The sequence below is a fragment of the Dasypus novemcinctus genome, chromosome 5 (assembly GCF_030445035.2).
Source record: "Dasypus novemcinctus isolate mDasNov1 chromosome 5, mDasNov1.1.hap2, whole genome shotgun sequence".
In the NCBI taxonomy this organism is placed as follows: Eukaryota; Metazoa; Chordata; class Mammalia; order Cingulata; family Dasypodidae; genus Dasypus; species Dasypus novemcinctus.
Genome location: NC_080677.1, coordinates 82971867 through 82987494, shown reverse-complemented (window position 1 = coordinate 82987494; position 15628 = coordinate 82971867). Strand labels below are relative to the sequence as shown.

General features: G+C 37.7%; 1 protein-coding gene across 1 annotated transcript in view; it reads left to right on the top strand.

Moving 5' to 3' along the window:
• LAMB1 (laminin subunit beta 1) overlaps window positions 1-14050 on the top strand; it is a 74652-nt gene extending 60602 nt beyond the window's left edge. Inside the window, exons 28-34 of the mRNA XM_058297162.1 lie at window positions 788-991; window positions 1662-1806; window positions 4450-4657; window positions 4867-5008; window positions 7699-7875; window positions 13399-13558; window positions 13752-14050. Of these exons, the coding sequence (XP_058153145.1) occupies window positions 788-991; window positions 1662-1806; window positions 4450-4657; window positions 4867-5008; window positions 7699-7875; window positions 13399-13558; window positions 13752-13888 (1173 nt within the window). The 3' untranslated portion in view covers window positions 13889-14050. The remainder of the gene's footprint in view (window positions 1-787; window positions 992-1661; window positions 1807-4449; window positions 4658-4866; window positions 5009-7698; window positions 7876-13398; window positions 13559-13751) is intronic.
• The last annotated feature ends 1578 nt before the right edge of the window (window positions 14051-15628 follow it).

The window sequence follows — 15628 nt, the reverse complement described above, 5'->3', positions numbered from 1 at the left end:
GCATTTTCCATAAAAGGACAGTTCTAAATACAATTTTCTTCCTGTTCAGCCTTTAAATGATATAGTTCACTTATCAATTCTGAATTTACATTTGTATACCATGACTGTACTTTAAGATAATTCTGGTAGATAAAAAAGGGTGAGAGTGGCGGTAGGAAGAGGTCTTTGCAAGAGTTACATCCACCTTTGTACCATTTTCTGTCTTCCTGGAATGTTCTCCCACTTCCCACCAGCCTGCAAATCCTTCCCCAAATACTCCAACCCCATCTGTCTGCTCTCCTTTATTCCTACTGCATCTGACCTATTCTTGGCCATTTTATGAGAGCCTGTCTTCCTGTCTAGATGAGAAATAACTAAAGGATAGATAATGTCCCCTCATTTATCAGAACGTTTGATATGCTGGGTCAAAGAAGGTTCTCAATACTTATTTTTCTAATCCAACTGGTTAGAAGAAAGGGAGGCATTCTTAGGCTCCCACACTGGCAGAATTCAACTTGATACAGCAGTTAATATTATATAGCAGAGCCCATATGATATTTTAATTCATTAGGGCAGGAAGGTATTGTTGAAGGGTTGTAAACTTTCATTGCTCCCTTAGTCATAAATAGGTTAGCTTATTCCTAAACTCTTTGCTTGTCTCTCCATCCTGCCTCCTGAACACTGTTTTCAAGCACCCTTGCTGAGGACCACCTACGTGTTCTCTGGGGCCACCCAGGTCCTGCACAGCTGTTGTGCTGCAACAGACTCATGATCTGAACCTTTGTGCCTGCCCCTTGGCTCATTACAGACCTGTGGAACGCCTCCAGGGGCCTCTTGCTCAGAGACAGAATGTGGCGGCCCAAACTGCAGAAATGACGAAGGACAGAAGAGGTGCGGGGGGCCTGGCTGTGGAGGTCTGGTCACTGTTGCACACAGTGCCTGGCAAAAAGCCATGGATTTTGACCAAGATGTCCTGAGTGCCCTGGCTGAAGTGGAACAACTCTCCAAGATGGTAATTCAGTGGACAGCCTGCTGTTTGCTTTCAGTTGTAGATGAGAGGATCTGAAAGGGAGAAAGCAATTCTAAATGTTGATTAAAAGGAAAAGGGAATTTCATTCCCCAGCATTAAAGTTTATATTTTTGTGAAGTCAGGGAAGAGATGGGGAGAATTTTTTTCATAGATAAAACGTTTGCTTTTTTCCTTACTCCCAAGGGAATAGTGCTTTAGAGTAGGAAGCTTAAATCTTAGACTAATGATAATTTGAGATAACCATGTATTACCATGGATCGAGGGTTATGAATACATCTAGCTGTACCTAGAAAAATTCTCTGCTAAGCAGTTAAGCATTTATTCTTCTAAAGTACAAATGCTGAAGTTTTTATGTTGGTACCTATGAAAAAGACTAGAAAATAGTTGATAGACCAATAAATGTTTTGGAGGTATTAAAAGAAAAAAAAAAAGCTAGAAGTTTTCTATGCTAGACTAACCTATATGGAATCTGTAAACTGGATACTTTTGGTCTGTATAGGAATATAATACTTTTGAATGGGAGAAATTTGTTTCCAAAGGCATGATTGCAAATGCTCAGTTTTTCATATGATTTTCTGGGCGTTTTCTAATATTTTGGTCTGCTTTGGAAAGGCTGAAATTATTCCATGGGTAATTTATTCCTCATATTTAGGTCTCCGAAGCAAAACTGAGGGCAGATGAGGCAAAACAGAATGCTCAAGATGTTCTGTTGAAAACAAATGCTACCAAGGAAAAAGTGGACAAAAGCAATGAAGATCTGAGAAATCTAATCAAGCAAATCAGAAATTTTTTGACCCGTAAGGAAATTTTCATTTACTTTTAGACATTTATTCCTTTCTTTGTTTTTTTGTTTTTTTTTAAAAGATTTATTTATTTCTCTCCCCTTCCCCCCCCCCTCCCGCTCCAGTTGTCTGTTCTCCCTGTCCATTTGCTGCACGTTCTTTTTGTCGGCCTCTGTTGTTGTCAGCGGCACAAGAATCTGTGTTTCTTTTTGTTGCGTTATCTTGCTGTGTCAGCTCTCCTTGTGTGTTTGGCCATTCCTGGGTAGGCTGAAATTTCTTTCACATTGGATGGCTCTCCTTATGGGGCACACTCCTTGCACGTGGGGCTCCCCTACATGGGGGACACCCCTGTGTGGCACGGCACTCCTTGTGTGCATCAGCACTGCGCATGGGCCAGCTCCACACGGGTCAAGGAGGCCCGGGGTTTGAACCGTGGACCTACTGTGTGGTAGACGGATGCCCTAACCACTGGGCCAAGTCCACCTCCCTATTCCTATTCTTTGAATACAAAAACTCTGCTGTAGAAGATTCTGTCTGAAAGGTTATTATTAAAGTCTATATTTTAGATAAAATCATTTCTGATAGGGAATAAGTAACATGTCTGAATACATAAAATTTCCATTTTAAGAAATGTTTCCAGGGAAACAGATGTGGCTCAACTGATAGAGCATCCTCCTACCAAATAGGAGGTCGAGGGTTCAATACCCAGGGCCTCCTGGCCTGTGTGGTGAGCTGGCCCACGTGCAGTGCTACCACGCGCAAGGAGTGCCGTGCCACTCGGGTGCCCCCTGCATAGGGATACCCCACATGCAAGGAGTGTGCCCCACAAGGAAAGCCGTCCCTTACAGTAAGCGCAGCCCACCCAGGAGTGGCACTGCACACACAGATTTCTGACGCAGCTAGATGATGCAACAAAAAGAGACACAGATTCCTGGTGCCTCCTGACAAGGATGCAAGCGGACACAGAAGAACATACAGCAAATTGACAGAGAGCAGACAATGGGGGTAGAAGGGGGAAAGGGAGAGAAATAAATTAAATAAATCTTTAAAAAAGAAATGTTTCCCTTTCTTAAACTGCTTGTATATGCATATGTAAGTAATCTTCTCCAATGTAATGCAGATACAGACACACCTGATTGGATGCCCAAGCAGCAAATCAAGAAGTCAGACATTCACTGTGAGAACTGAATTAGGATTTGTTAGATTATAAATGTTGTTAGAACCTTAGCTCAAAGAATTAAGGTTTATTTTGTCATTGCCCCGAAAACTTTGTAGTCCCATTACTTAGAGAATATTATACTATGGCTAAACAGCTCTGTACCTTAATGTCCAGTAGAAAAAAGAAAATCTCTGGAATTTGTGATCCAGATCAGGTGTTGCTGATTGTTGAAGTAAGGATGAGTTTGCTGCAAATTACAGAAAATGCTCAATTGAAATTGACTTAATCAAAAGGATGTTATCTCATACAACAAGAAATCCAGTAGTAAGATCACCCCAGCGTTCGGGGGTCCACAGACTTCTCATCTTTTTGTTCTGCCATCATAAGTATATCATCTTTGTTCTCATGCTGATTCCTCATGGTTTTAAGGTTACCACCGAAATTCCAGACTTTACGTAAAGACACAAGAGTATCTAAGGGAGGGAGAGTGCCTTTTTAAAACCTTCCCCAGAAGTCATCAGTCATCCCCATAAATCTTATTGGCTAGAAATGAGTCACATGCCTATTCATAAATGTCACTGGCAATTGGAATGGAATTACTCTAATTGGCAAACGAATCAGGATTTAACTCTTAGTTGATTTTTACCCTATCATAGAAGTAGATGCCTGAACAAAATCACAATTCTGTTAGCAAGAAAAAAGAGGGAATAGCTAATGAGTAAGGTGTCAACTATATATGCTATGGATATTTTATGAAATAAACTGTGGTGGCTGTTATTCAATAACATTGTTTCTGTGATAAATTCCTTGGGGTCCATGTTTTTGTTATTTGACAGTTAAAAGAGGGATCTGATGTATTTGAACCTCTTCATTTTTTTTTTTTTTTACCCCCTTTCATACTTGACATTTGAAATTCCTTGGCTTCTTTGACAATACACTATCCTAGTTCTTCCATATCTTTGACTGAATTTTCTCCCTTTCTGTAATTTCCTGAATCTAGATAATTTATAAGGAATTTCAAGTCTTTATATCTGCATTTACAATGGTTTCTTAACTATTTTTCCAACCTCAATTAAAAATTTCCATTGCCTTTTAAGATTAAGTCCTAGCTTTTTACCCTGGCCTCTATAGTTTTCCACACTGTCTAAACCAGTCATTCAGCTATGCTCTGCCCATACTGTCTCTCCATCCAAAAATGTCCCTCTTTCAAATCCTGCTTTGACCTCAAAACCTGATAGTTCCCTCATCCTCCATGAAGTCTTCCCTCAGTACTCCAGGCTACAATAAATTTTGGTGATATGCATTGTCTGCAGTTACTTTTCCATATGCACAGGTCTCATTTCCCTGCCCGATTAGATTATAAATTCTTAAACAGAAAGTGCATATTTCTTGGTGTGACCTCACAGTGCTGTTCATATAGTTGATGACCAGTAAGCAGTTGAATGAGTGAATCCATCTATGATTTTCATCTCCTTATGGGGGCATTTTGCCTTTCACAGAGGATGGTGCTGATTTGGACAGCATTGAAGCAGTTGCTAATGAAGTGTTGAAAATGGAAATGCCTAGCACCCCACAGCAGTTACAGAACTTGACAGAAGATATTCGTGAACGAGTTGAAAGCCTCTCTCAAGTAGAGGTTATTCTACAGCAAAGTGCTGCTGATGTTGCCAGAGCTGAGATGTTATTAGAAGAAGCTAAAAGAGCCAGGTATCTGAAGATATTGTGGCATTTAGGGGGCTCATTTTGAGTATCTAGCATGAATATCAAAGTGTATTTCTTTAACCAATGAAATTTTTGAGAGACACCTTTATGATTCCCTCTGGGTCATTTCAGGAGGAATGTTCCTTAAAAGACACATTCTAAATACTGAGAGGTTTCTTTTCACATTCACATAATTTATTGTCTTATTCTTTTAGCAAAAGTGCAACTGATGTTAAAGTCACTGCAGACATGGTGAAGGAAGCTCTCGAAGAAGCAGAAAAGGCCCAGATTGCAGCAGAGAAAGCAATTAAACAAGCAGATGAAGACATCCAAGGAACCCAGAACCTACTAACTTCGGTAAAATATTATCATTATTGGTAGGAGAAAACACCCACATACACTCATTTATCAGAACAGTACATGCATTTGAATAGTTATCTCTGAACAAAATTTCTTACAACTGAACACTAAAGAATTCCTTTAGTTTACACCATTGGAATGGATATTAAAGGTGAGTCAAAACATGTTTTCAAGGGGATAAAAAGGACGACACTGGAACATATTAAATCCCTTTTCATTTTCTCTTGTACAAGAAGCCTAAGAAGAGTTAAGACACATACATTGATTCCTGTCCAGAAAATCACATCTCCAGTCAGTATTTTATTTCAAAATCCAATTTTAGAAAACTGTCCCACTGTTAGCAGTCGAAAAGCAACCTACATAGTTAAGACCAGTGTCTCAAGATTTATGAAGTGATCATTCACAAAAACTAGTTTTAAAAACCACCAGAAAGAATTGACGGTCCATATGTCTACCTGTTTCCAGTGCACAATTCTAGAGGTACCTAATTGGTATTTTAGAGCTTAAAAATCTGTTTTGCTCAGAATGCACAGAAAGCAATGATTTTTATGAGCATAATATTCTTAGAAACTGCCAGATATTAAGTTAAAAGCACACACTAAGAAAATAAGCTTTCATATGGATTTAGTGCTTTGTTCTGAAAATCCTTGTATCTTAAGAGAAATAACTCAAACATAATTCTTTCTCATTTTTTTCATGTTCAAAATCCAGTTCTATAAACTTTTTCTATACAATTTTAGGAAAATTCTTGTTAAAAAAAAAAAAATGAAGAGAATTGGTGACTCATCCAATCCTTACTTGTATTTTTAGAGTACAGTTTGAAATTAGATGCTCCCAGTCCTCAGTGCTGTGAGCCTGAGAAGAGTGACAGCTCCTTATATTTCAAACTTGTCTTCCCCTATTCTGCTCTAAGTGAAATGAAGCCTGATAGCTCTTTAGCCACTTTTCCTTCTTAAATTTTATATATAAGACCTTTAGACCTAAGGGCTACTTGTTCAAGTTTAGAAAAAATTTTTCCCACCAAACCATATGTTCTAACCCCTTATTTTTTTTCTTCCTAGCTCTAGATTTTTCAAATTTCTCCATGTGCTAATATTTTAGTAACTTTTACCTATTTTGCTTTTTAAAAATTACGTTTTGAAAGCCAATTTGAAAATATTAACCAAATTACAGGAGATATTTGGCCTAATAATGCAAGTTGATGTGGTTTTGATTTTCAGGGACCTGGGGCAAGGCACAGGAAGTGTTTAGATTAGTGCCAATAAGAAGCAAAGAAAGAACCTCTAATTAAGCAATGCTGATGAAAGCCTGTCAGAAATTGTTCAATCATTTAAAAATAAAACAACTATAAAGCTTATCCTCTGAATTATAACTATTGTCTAAGAATACTTAAAAGTTAATGGGGCAACTTTTTGGAGTCAAGAATCATTTGATTTGAAATAATTGCATAGTTTAGCATAATCTATACTGGCCCATTAGTTTCATTATGACAGTACTGTTATTCAAAGTTAATTTTTATGGCCTATACCCATTCTGAAGATCATTTTGAAGAAGAGTTAAGTACTCAATGAAATTGGTTCTTTGGTCATGGACCAAACTGCTTACTTTGGCTTTTAAAAGTCAATGTTTACTGATTCTACTCTTGAGATCAAATGTGAAGCCAATTGCCCAGATGAAATTACTTTTTCCCTAAATAATTGAGTATTTGTACTTTGAGCTGTAACTTTCCTGCCCATATGTCATCCTAAAATCCTGTAGTAACTAATTCAGTTATTTTATTTACTGTATTTTTATGTATCCACCACCACCACCACCCTCCCCCGCCTCCCCGCCAAGGGTTCTTCCCTTTGTCTGCTCACCTTCTTCAGGAGGCACTGGGACCTCCCACAGCAGGGGAGTGCCCAACCACATGAGCCACATAGCCCTGTGGGCTGCGTGGGCTGCTGGCTTGTGGCCTCTGCTTGTTGTGATGAGTCTAGCTCATTGCAGCAGAAGGCAGTGTCTGCTCATCTTCTTTTAGGAGGCACTGGGACCCAAATCCGGGACCTCCCGGTAGGTGGGCGCCCAAGGGGTTGAGCCGCATCCGCTTCCTCCCCTTACTCAGTTTAAAAGAGCATTCCTGATCTGTCTTCAGTAATTATATGAAAACATTCAAATTATCTTTTAATTTTCCAGGTAGTTTCTGAAGTGCCATAACCTCCACTACTAGAGTTTAACATTTAGAGTTGATAGGAAACACTGAAAAGAAAAAAAAAAAAGTGACTGGAAGTTAAAAATCGTATGTTCCCACTCATAATAATTTGGAAGGTTATGTGGAAATCCCTCATCTCACATCTGTGAACATTCTTCAGCCAAAGTTTGTAGGTGTCCTTAAAATGCCTTCTCAATATATCAAGCTGCCTGGGTGGTTCTCGCTGTCAGTAAGGTATAAATTTACATGAATTTTTGCCTAGATCATCAGAAGTACCAAAAGAATAAAGTGACTATATGGGATGTAACAAAGGCTATTTAGAGATTGGCACTTCATATAAGCTTTCTTGAAATTAAAATGTATTTAATAATTACTTTTTTCAGTCAGTCTAGAGTAACAGTAGTCTTAAATATATCTCCAGACTTGTATGCATAGTACTTCCTACTATTTTAAATTTGTGACTTGTTTAGTGATTGACATTATACTTCAATATTAGATTGAGTCTGAAACTGCAGCTTCTGAGGAAACCTTGTTCAACGCCTCTCAGCGCATCAATGAACTAGAGAGGAATGTTGAAGAACTTAAACGGAAGGCCGCCCAAAACTCTGGAGAGGCAGAATATATTGAAAATGTAGTATATACTGTGAAACAAAGTGCAGAGGATGTTAAGAAGGTAAGTATATCTTTGTACTTTCACAGCTATGTTGATAAAGGAACTTCTGACCTTATTACCTTCCTTGGAATCAGAGACATGAATCTAACAAACATGGTTCATTATTCATCCGAAACACCTCAAATGACTTGTTTTAAAATAAGTCTTTAGAGACAGGTGAAAAGGACTAGGAGTGGACGTGCAAGTGTCCAGTGAGCATGACCTAAGGCCCTCAGATCCAAACATAGAGTTTAAAAGAATATTAATAGGATGTAGTAATGAAATAATGTCTCAAAACAAGCATATTTAGCTTGTATTTTTGTACTTTATTTCAGTTAAGATCTGTATGGCATATAGTAGTTACATGGCCATTCAAAAACATTAAAAGCAGGTTAGGGAAAAGCTTTGAGTTCATTTGGGAATCAATTCTCTCCTCTTCCAGACTGATTTTGAGTTAACTACTTGCTATTAGATTGTAGAATATTTGGCAGAGAGAATTACATACCATCCAAATTTTCAGTTACAAGCCAAAGAATTACTGAATCACTCTTTTAATTTCTAAATTTATGTAGGTAAATTTTTTTTTTTTAAGATTTATTTTTTTTTATTAATTTTCTCCCCTTCCCCTCCCCCCCAACCGTTGTCTGCTCTCTGTGTCCATTTGCTGCGTGTTGTCTGTCCTTGCTCGCATTGTCAGCGGTACTGGGAATCTCTCTTTGTTGCATCATCTTACTGCATCAGCTCTCCATGTGTGCAGCATCACTCTTGGGCAAGCTGCGCTTTTTTCGCACAGGGTGGCTCTCCTTTCAGGGTGCACTCCTCGCGCATAGGACTCCCCTCTACAGGGGACACCCCTGCGTGGCACAGCACTCCTTGCGCACATCAACACTGCGCACAGGCCAGCTCGCCGCCCAGGTGAGGAGGCCCTGGTTTTGAAACCTGGACCTCCCATATGGTAGGCTGACCCTCTTATCAGTTGAGCCAAATCTGCTTCCCTGTTTAGGTAAATGTTTATCTATGAAGACCATTTTGAATTTGGGAAGGAGGGTGTCAAAACTTTTATGATTTAATTTCAGTTTATAGTTCTGTACTAGTAAAGGTTTTTTCAGGAAGTTACTGTAGCTTTTAGGATACATATCCCTCTGTGTTGGGGAAGAAAACAAAATAATGAGAAAAGTTCATTGCTACAATATTAAAGAGCTTTCCTTTTCCACTGTGCTTTTTATTTTCATGCAGTCCTTCGGTATTAACTCTCACAAGTCATCTTCTGACAGAGCATTTTACATGATTATGAAATTTTATTACATCAACAAAATACCTTAAAATAATTTCCATTTATACAGCTACTATTTAAACCATGTTTCTCAGAAGAATCCCATCCCACTCCAAGAGCTCTTCTCTCCTGCCTTTTGCATATTACAATCTTGCCTTTCCTTCCTAAATCTTGATAAATCTGCCCTTTTCCACCAAATTCCTGATATCAAGCTTCTACAAACCCTACATTACTAAAGATTTAGATGGTACCCTTTCATTTCTTCAAATATCTGAGTCTTCTAATTGAGCATATATCTAGAAGTGGGACTGAGTATATACCTAAACGTGGGTCATATGGTAGTTGTGTTTTACTTTTAAGGAACCACCAAACTGTTTTCCAAAGCAGCTGTACTAGTTTACAGTCCCAACATGTACTAAGAGTCCTGTTAACCTGCATCTTCACCAGCACTTATTTTCAATTTTGTTTTGATTTGATTTAATTATTGCCATTTTACTGAGTATGAGGTGGTATCTCATTGTGGTTTGATTTGCATTTCTCTAATGGCTAATGTTGAGTATATTTTCACATGCTTACAGCAATTTGTATATCTTCTTTAGGGAAATGTCTACTCAAGTATTTTGCCCATTATTCAAGTGGGTTGTTTCACTGTTACCTTTTCATTTTATAATGTCCTTTGCACAAAAGTACATAGTTATGATTTATCTACTTTTTCTTTTGCAAAATTTAAGAATCCATTACCTAATACAACATCCTGAAGATATTGACTTAGGTTTTCTTCTAAGAATTTTAGTTTTAGCTTTTACACTTAATCATTGATCGATATTGCGTCAATTTTTGTGTAGGCTATGAGGTAAGGGTTCACTTCCATTCTTTTGCATATGGGTATCCAGTTTTATTAGCACTATTTGTTGAAGAGACTATTCTTTCCCAAGTGAGTGGACTTGGCACCCTTTCAAAAAATCAGTTGGCCATTGATGTTTTTCTGAACTATTGATCTGTATCTTTTTGCCAGTGTCACGCTGTTTTGATTACTGTAGCATTGTAATACTTTTTTAAAAAAAAAGATTGATTTATTTTTCCCCCTTCCCCTCCTCCCACCCTTTTGTTTTTGGTGTGTTATCTTCTTGTTTTTCCTCCTCTACAATTCACTGGGATTCAATTCTGGAGACTCCTGATGTGGAGAGAGGTTCCCTGACAATTGTGCCACTTCAGTTCCTGGTTTCTGCTGCACTTCATCTTGACTCTCCCCTTGTCTCTCTTTTGTTGTGTCATCATCTTGCTGCGTGCTCACTTGCACAGGCACTGGATCACCGCATGGGCACTGGCTTGCCACGTGGGCACACTTTCTCTTCTTTTTCACCAAGACACCCCAGGGATCGAACCCAGATCCTCCCATATGGTAGGCAGAAGCTCTATCACTTGAGCCACATCTGCTTCCCTGTAATACGTTTTGAAATTGGGATGTGAGTGCTCCAACTTTGTTCCTTTTCAAAATAGATTTGCCTATTTGAGGCCCCTTACCCTTTCGCATGAATTTGAAGATTGGCTTTACCATTTCTGCAATAAAGACTGTTAGAAGAACCTGTAAATCATTTTGGGTAGTGTTGACAACATTGTCTTCTAATCCATGAACACAAGCTATCTTTCCACTTGTTTAGGTTGTCTTTATTTTTTCAGCATTTTTAAACTTTCGGTGTACTTGTTTACATTCTTAGCTATTGCTGTGTATTTTATTCCTTTAGTTGGTTTTGTAAGTAGAACTGATTAATTTCCTATTCTGATTGTTACACTGTTTGGTATATACAAATACTACTTATTGATTTTTGTGTACTGAACTTATTACCTCACCACTTTGTTTAAATCATTGATTAGCTCTTGTAGTTTTATTGTAGATTCTTTGGGACTTTCTATGTATAGGATTATATCATCTGCAAATGTTGTTCTACTTCTTCCTTTCCAATTTGGATGCCTATTTGTGTCTTTGAATTACAGCGTGTCTTGTAAACAACATATAGCTAGGTCATGTTTCCTTATCCATCCTGCCAATCTGTGCCTTTAGACTGGAAAAATTAACTCTTTTATATTCAGGGTAACTACTGACAATGCAAGACTTTCTTCTGTCATTTTTTTTTTTTTTTTTTCCAGGTCCTATACTTTTTTACTCCTCCATTCTTCCATTACTGCCTCGTTTTATATATAATTTGATCTTTTTTTAGGGAATCATGTAGAATTTCTTCTCATTTCATTCTGTGCATATTTTTCAGGTATTTTCTGTCGTTATCATGCAGTTTTAAAAATTTACCATCTTAAATCTACAGCAATCTCCTTTGAGTTTGTAGCCACTTAACTTCAAGAACATATACACACTATGTTCCTATAGTCTGCCGCACCCCTTTATACATTGTTCAAAACCATAGGTTTGTCACTATTTTCTTTTTTAAGATTTTTTACATTTATTTCTCTCCCCTCCCCCCCCAGTTGTCTGCTCTTTGTGTCCATTCGCTGCGTGTTCTTCTGTGTCCACTTGTATTCTTGTCACTGGCACCCAGAATCTGTGTCTCTTTTTGTCATCTTGCTACATCAGCTCTCCATGTGTTCAGCGCCATTCCTGGGCAGGCTGCACTTTTTTCACGCTGGGCAGCTCTCCTTACGGGGCGAACTCCTTGCGCGTGGGACTCCCCTATGCAGAGGGACACCCCTGCCTGGCACAGCACTCCCTGCACGCATCAGCACTGCACGTGGGCCAGCTCATCACACAGGTCAGGAGGGTTTGAACCTTGGACCTCCCATGTGGTAGGCGGATGCTGTATCCATTGGGCCAGATCCGCTTCCCTGTCACTATTCTTTATGCATCTACAAAGTAGTTACTAACCAAAATACAATAGTAATGGCATTTACATTTACCTACATGGTTACCTTTACTGAAAATCTTTTGTCTTCTTGTAGCTTTGAAAAGTTTCTATTGCCCTTTTCTTCCAACCTGAAGGACTCGCACAGCGTTTCTTGTGGGACCAGTCTGGTGGTAATGAAAACTGTCATCCCACTCCCTCCGTGGTGTCTGTTGAGAAATTGGCACTTAATCTTGTTGAGCTTCCCTTATTACATGACAAATTTTCTCATATCTCTACTTTCAGGAGTCTGTCTCTGGCATTTTGAGTTTGATTATATTTTGGTGTGGATCTCTTGAGTTTACTTTCTACAGAGTGCATTGAGCTTGTTGGACGTGTTTTTCTTTAAATTTGGGAAGTTTTTCAACCATTATTTTTTTCAAATAGTGTTTCTACCTCTTCTTTTTTTGGAACTCCCATAATTTATATATTGGTACACCTTCATGGTGTCCCATGGATCTCTCAGGTTGTTTACTATTCTTCATTCTTATTTCTTCCTGCTCCTTGGACTGGGTAATTTCAATTATCCCATCTTAAAGTTCATTGAGTATTTCTTCTGCCAACTCTAGTCTTGTGTTGAAATCCTCTAGGGATTTTTAAATTTCACTTATTGTGGTTTTCAGTTCTATTATTTTTTTCACCTCCTTTTTATGATTTCTCACTTAAATGAAATTCTCATTTTGTTCTTTTACCATTTTCCCGATTTCCTTTAGTTCTTTGTATTTTCCTACAGCTATTTGAGCATACTGACATATTGAACATAACAAACTTAAAAGAATTTGTTATGGAATGTCAAAATTATAGGTCTCTTCATTGGTGGCTTTTTTTTTCTTTTGAATGAGCCATTGTTTCCTGCAAACTGATTATTTGAATAACTTACTGGAATTTAGCAATTGAAGTGCTTGTTAAACTTGTATTCACCAACTCTTATGAAAGAGATTCCATTAAATGCAGGAGCTAAGAGCAACCAAAAAAAAAGTGCATTTTTAGATGTAAATGTTTAGAACTCAGATGTTTGAGACAAACTGCTAACAGTTTAAAACAATGCTGTTCTTCTCCACAGTAAAGTGCTAATAAGCAGAAGAGTATGAAGGTTTAGTCTTAGAGACCTCCTGCCAACTCCAGAATTCCTTCTAAATCTTTTACTTTAAAAAATCATACCAAAGCTGCATTCAATACCAGTATGTTTTTGCTTCAAGATAGTTTTAAATTACTTGCCATTGAAATAACTTGATGAAGGCTGAGTACCCTTAGTCACTCCTTAATCCAGAATGCTTAGTGTGCAAATTAATGTGTGATCCAAGCTTGCCAATTACATTACTGCTTGTGTTTACTGACATTAATGTTATCACCATTTTGTGCTTAAATGTGGAACTGCAGACTCTAGATGGTGAACTTGATGGAAAGTATAAGAAAGTAGAAAGTTTAATTGCCCAGAAAACTGAGGAGTCAGCTGATGCCAGAAGGAAAGCTGAAATGCTACAAAATGAGGCAAAAACACTTTTGGCTCAAGCAAACAGCAAGCTGCAACTGTTGAAAGGTGAGTATTCTCACATATAGGCTCATGTTTTCATAAAATAATTTTAAATTTTAAGGCATCCAGAGTTCGTTTTTGATTTTCAAGATGAAAATTTGCTTTTTCTTAGGCATTTAAATAGGGACTTACAGAGGATCAGTATTAAATCTTGATATCATAGTATAAATAGCTCACTTATCCTTTTTATCTTCCACAGATTTAGAGAGAAAATATGAGGACAATCAAAAATATTTAGAAGATAAAGCTGAAGAATTGGTGAGACTGGAAGGAGAAGTTCGTTCACTCCTAAAGGATATAAGCCAGAAAGTTGCTATTTATAGCACCTGCTTGTAAAAAAGAAGGGCTATTAGATGGCTGAGGTGACCAAAGAAAAACCTACATTTTAAAAACTGACTTAATGGTCTTCAAAATTAGAACACTCATTACCTATTTAATGTTTTTTAATTACCAAATTTTGTATGGCATTAAATAAAGTACACTGCTGCTTTATAAATATATATTTAGTAAAATTCTTAAAGTGTTACTTTCACTGACTTAATATTCTTTGATAAAAGGATTCATGAACACTATTTTCACTGTAAAGGTGCATTTATAAACAAGTTTACTTACTGCCTACTTGGAGACCCTAACTTCTGTTACATCTATGAACAAGGGTAATATCTGTTTGATGAGTCAACATCCTCCACAAATTTACCCCCCAAAATCTCACTGTGTGAGTTCAAAGTTAAATTTAAGGAAAAGGATACAGTCTAGGCTGCTTTCACCATTTCAATGCCTGCTTAAAAGTTGCTCCAATCTCTGTAACTCCCATATGTATTCCTTGCTCCCATATGTATAACCTGTAAACACAGCATTTTCTACTAAAATCAGGTGGGTGGCAGAGTGCCTGCTTTGCATGTGCAAGGTCCCAGGTTCAATCCCTGGTACTGCCTTTAAAAAAAAAAAAATCAGGCAGCTGATTTTTGACTGATAAATACAATCACCTAGAGTAAGGCCATGGTTACGGAGGGAAAGACGTAAATTAAATCAGACCAGAGTTTATGGGCACTGTTACTGCCAATCCAGCAGTGCTATGAGTACAAAATGATGCCATAATTTTTCAGTTTTTATACTGTATTTTTACTTTGATGATTAAGTTTCTCTATAATCTGCAGATGAGGTGAAAGTAAACATAACAATCACTCATTCCACAGGATAAACAAAAGAGCTGGAATGCAGTTGCCAAGCCTGTCGACTTTATAGCTTAGTTGGAAACAGCCCTTAAAAGTATTTTTTCACACATTTCTCTCAGAGCAAGAATATCTGTGTACCACTTAACAGTCACTCACCCAACACAGCCGCAGTTGAAGCTGGGCCTGGACAAAAATTAGGTAAGCAACTGTAATTTAATAAAGCAACTACCGTGTGGTCCAAGCCAATTAATTTGAATAAGAAGCTTAATAACTAGCAAAATGATACCTCACCAGCTACAAAGGAACTATAAACTTCTTTAAAGTATGATTTAAAATGGTAGAAACCCTTGCTATTCTCCATTCCTTTCCTCTTTTTTTCCCCCTTTTCTGATGCCTGATCTCTCCTGTAAAGAGATCACTCTAAAGATCTCACCCTAAAATAACTACTTTTAAGCTCAGTGATTGGTCAATTAACTGAAATTGTACCCTTCACAATCTAAGAATAGTGAGAGCTTAGTAGCAGATAAAATCGGTAGGTGAACATTTAAAAATTGTTTTATTGCTGGGACTTGATTTTTCTATCCAGACACATTTGCATTCTCCTGCTCTTGAGGTTGGTTTTACCTATTTTCTCTTTTGGTTGGATTTCACATTAAATTACATTTGACTACTCCCTAATTAGAAGCTTTTTTCCTGACAGTAGAGTATCTATTTAAGGTTTAACTAAACTAGCACTTCATGTATTGGGATATCAGAATAGACTTTAAAAAGATGAATAGTTCACTTCTGATAGTGACAATGATGCAGGAATCAGACCAACATTCCTGCTGCTAATTGTAAACTCTGCACCCCAAAAAAACCACAACAGAGACACTGGAAAGGAACCCAAAACAAAGAAAAC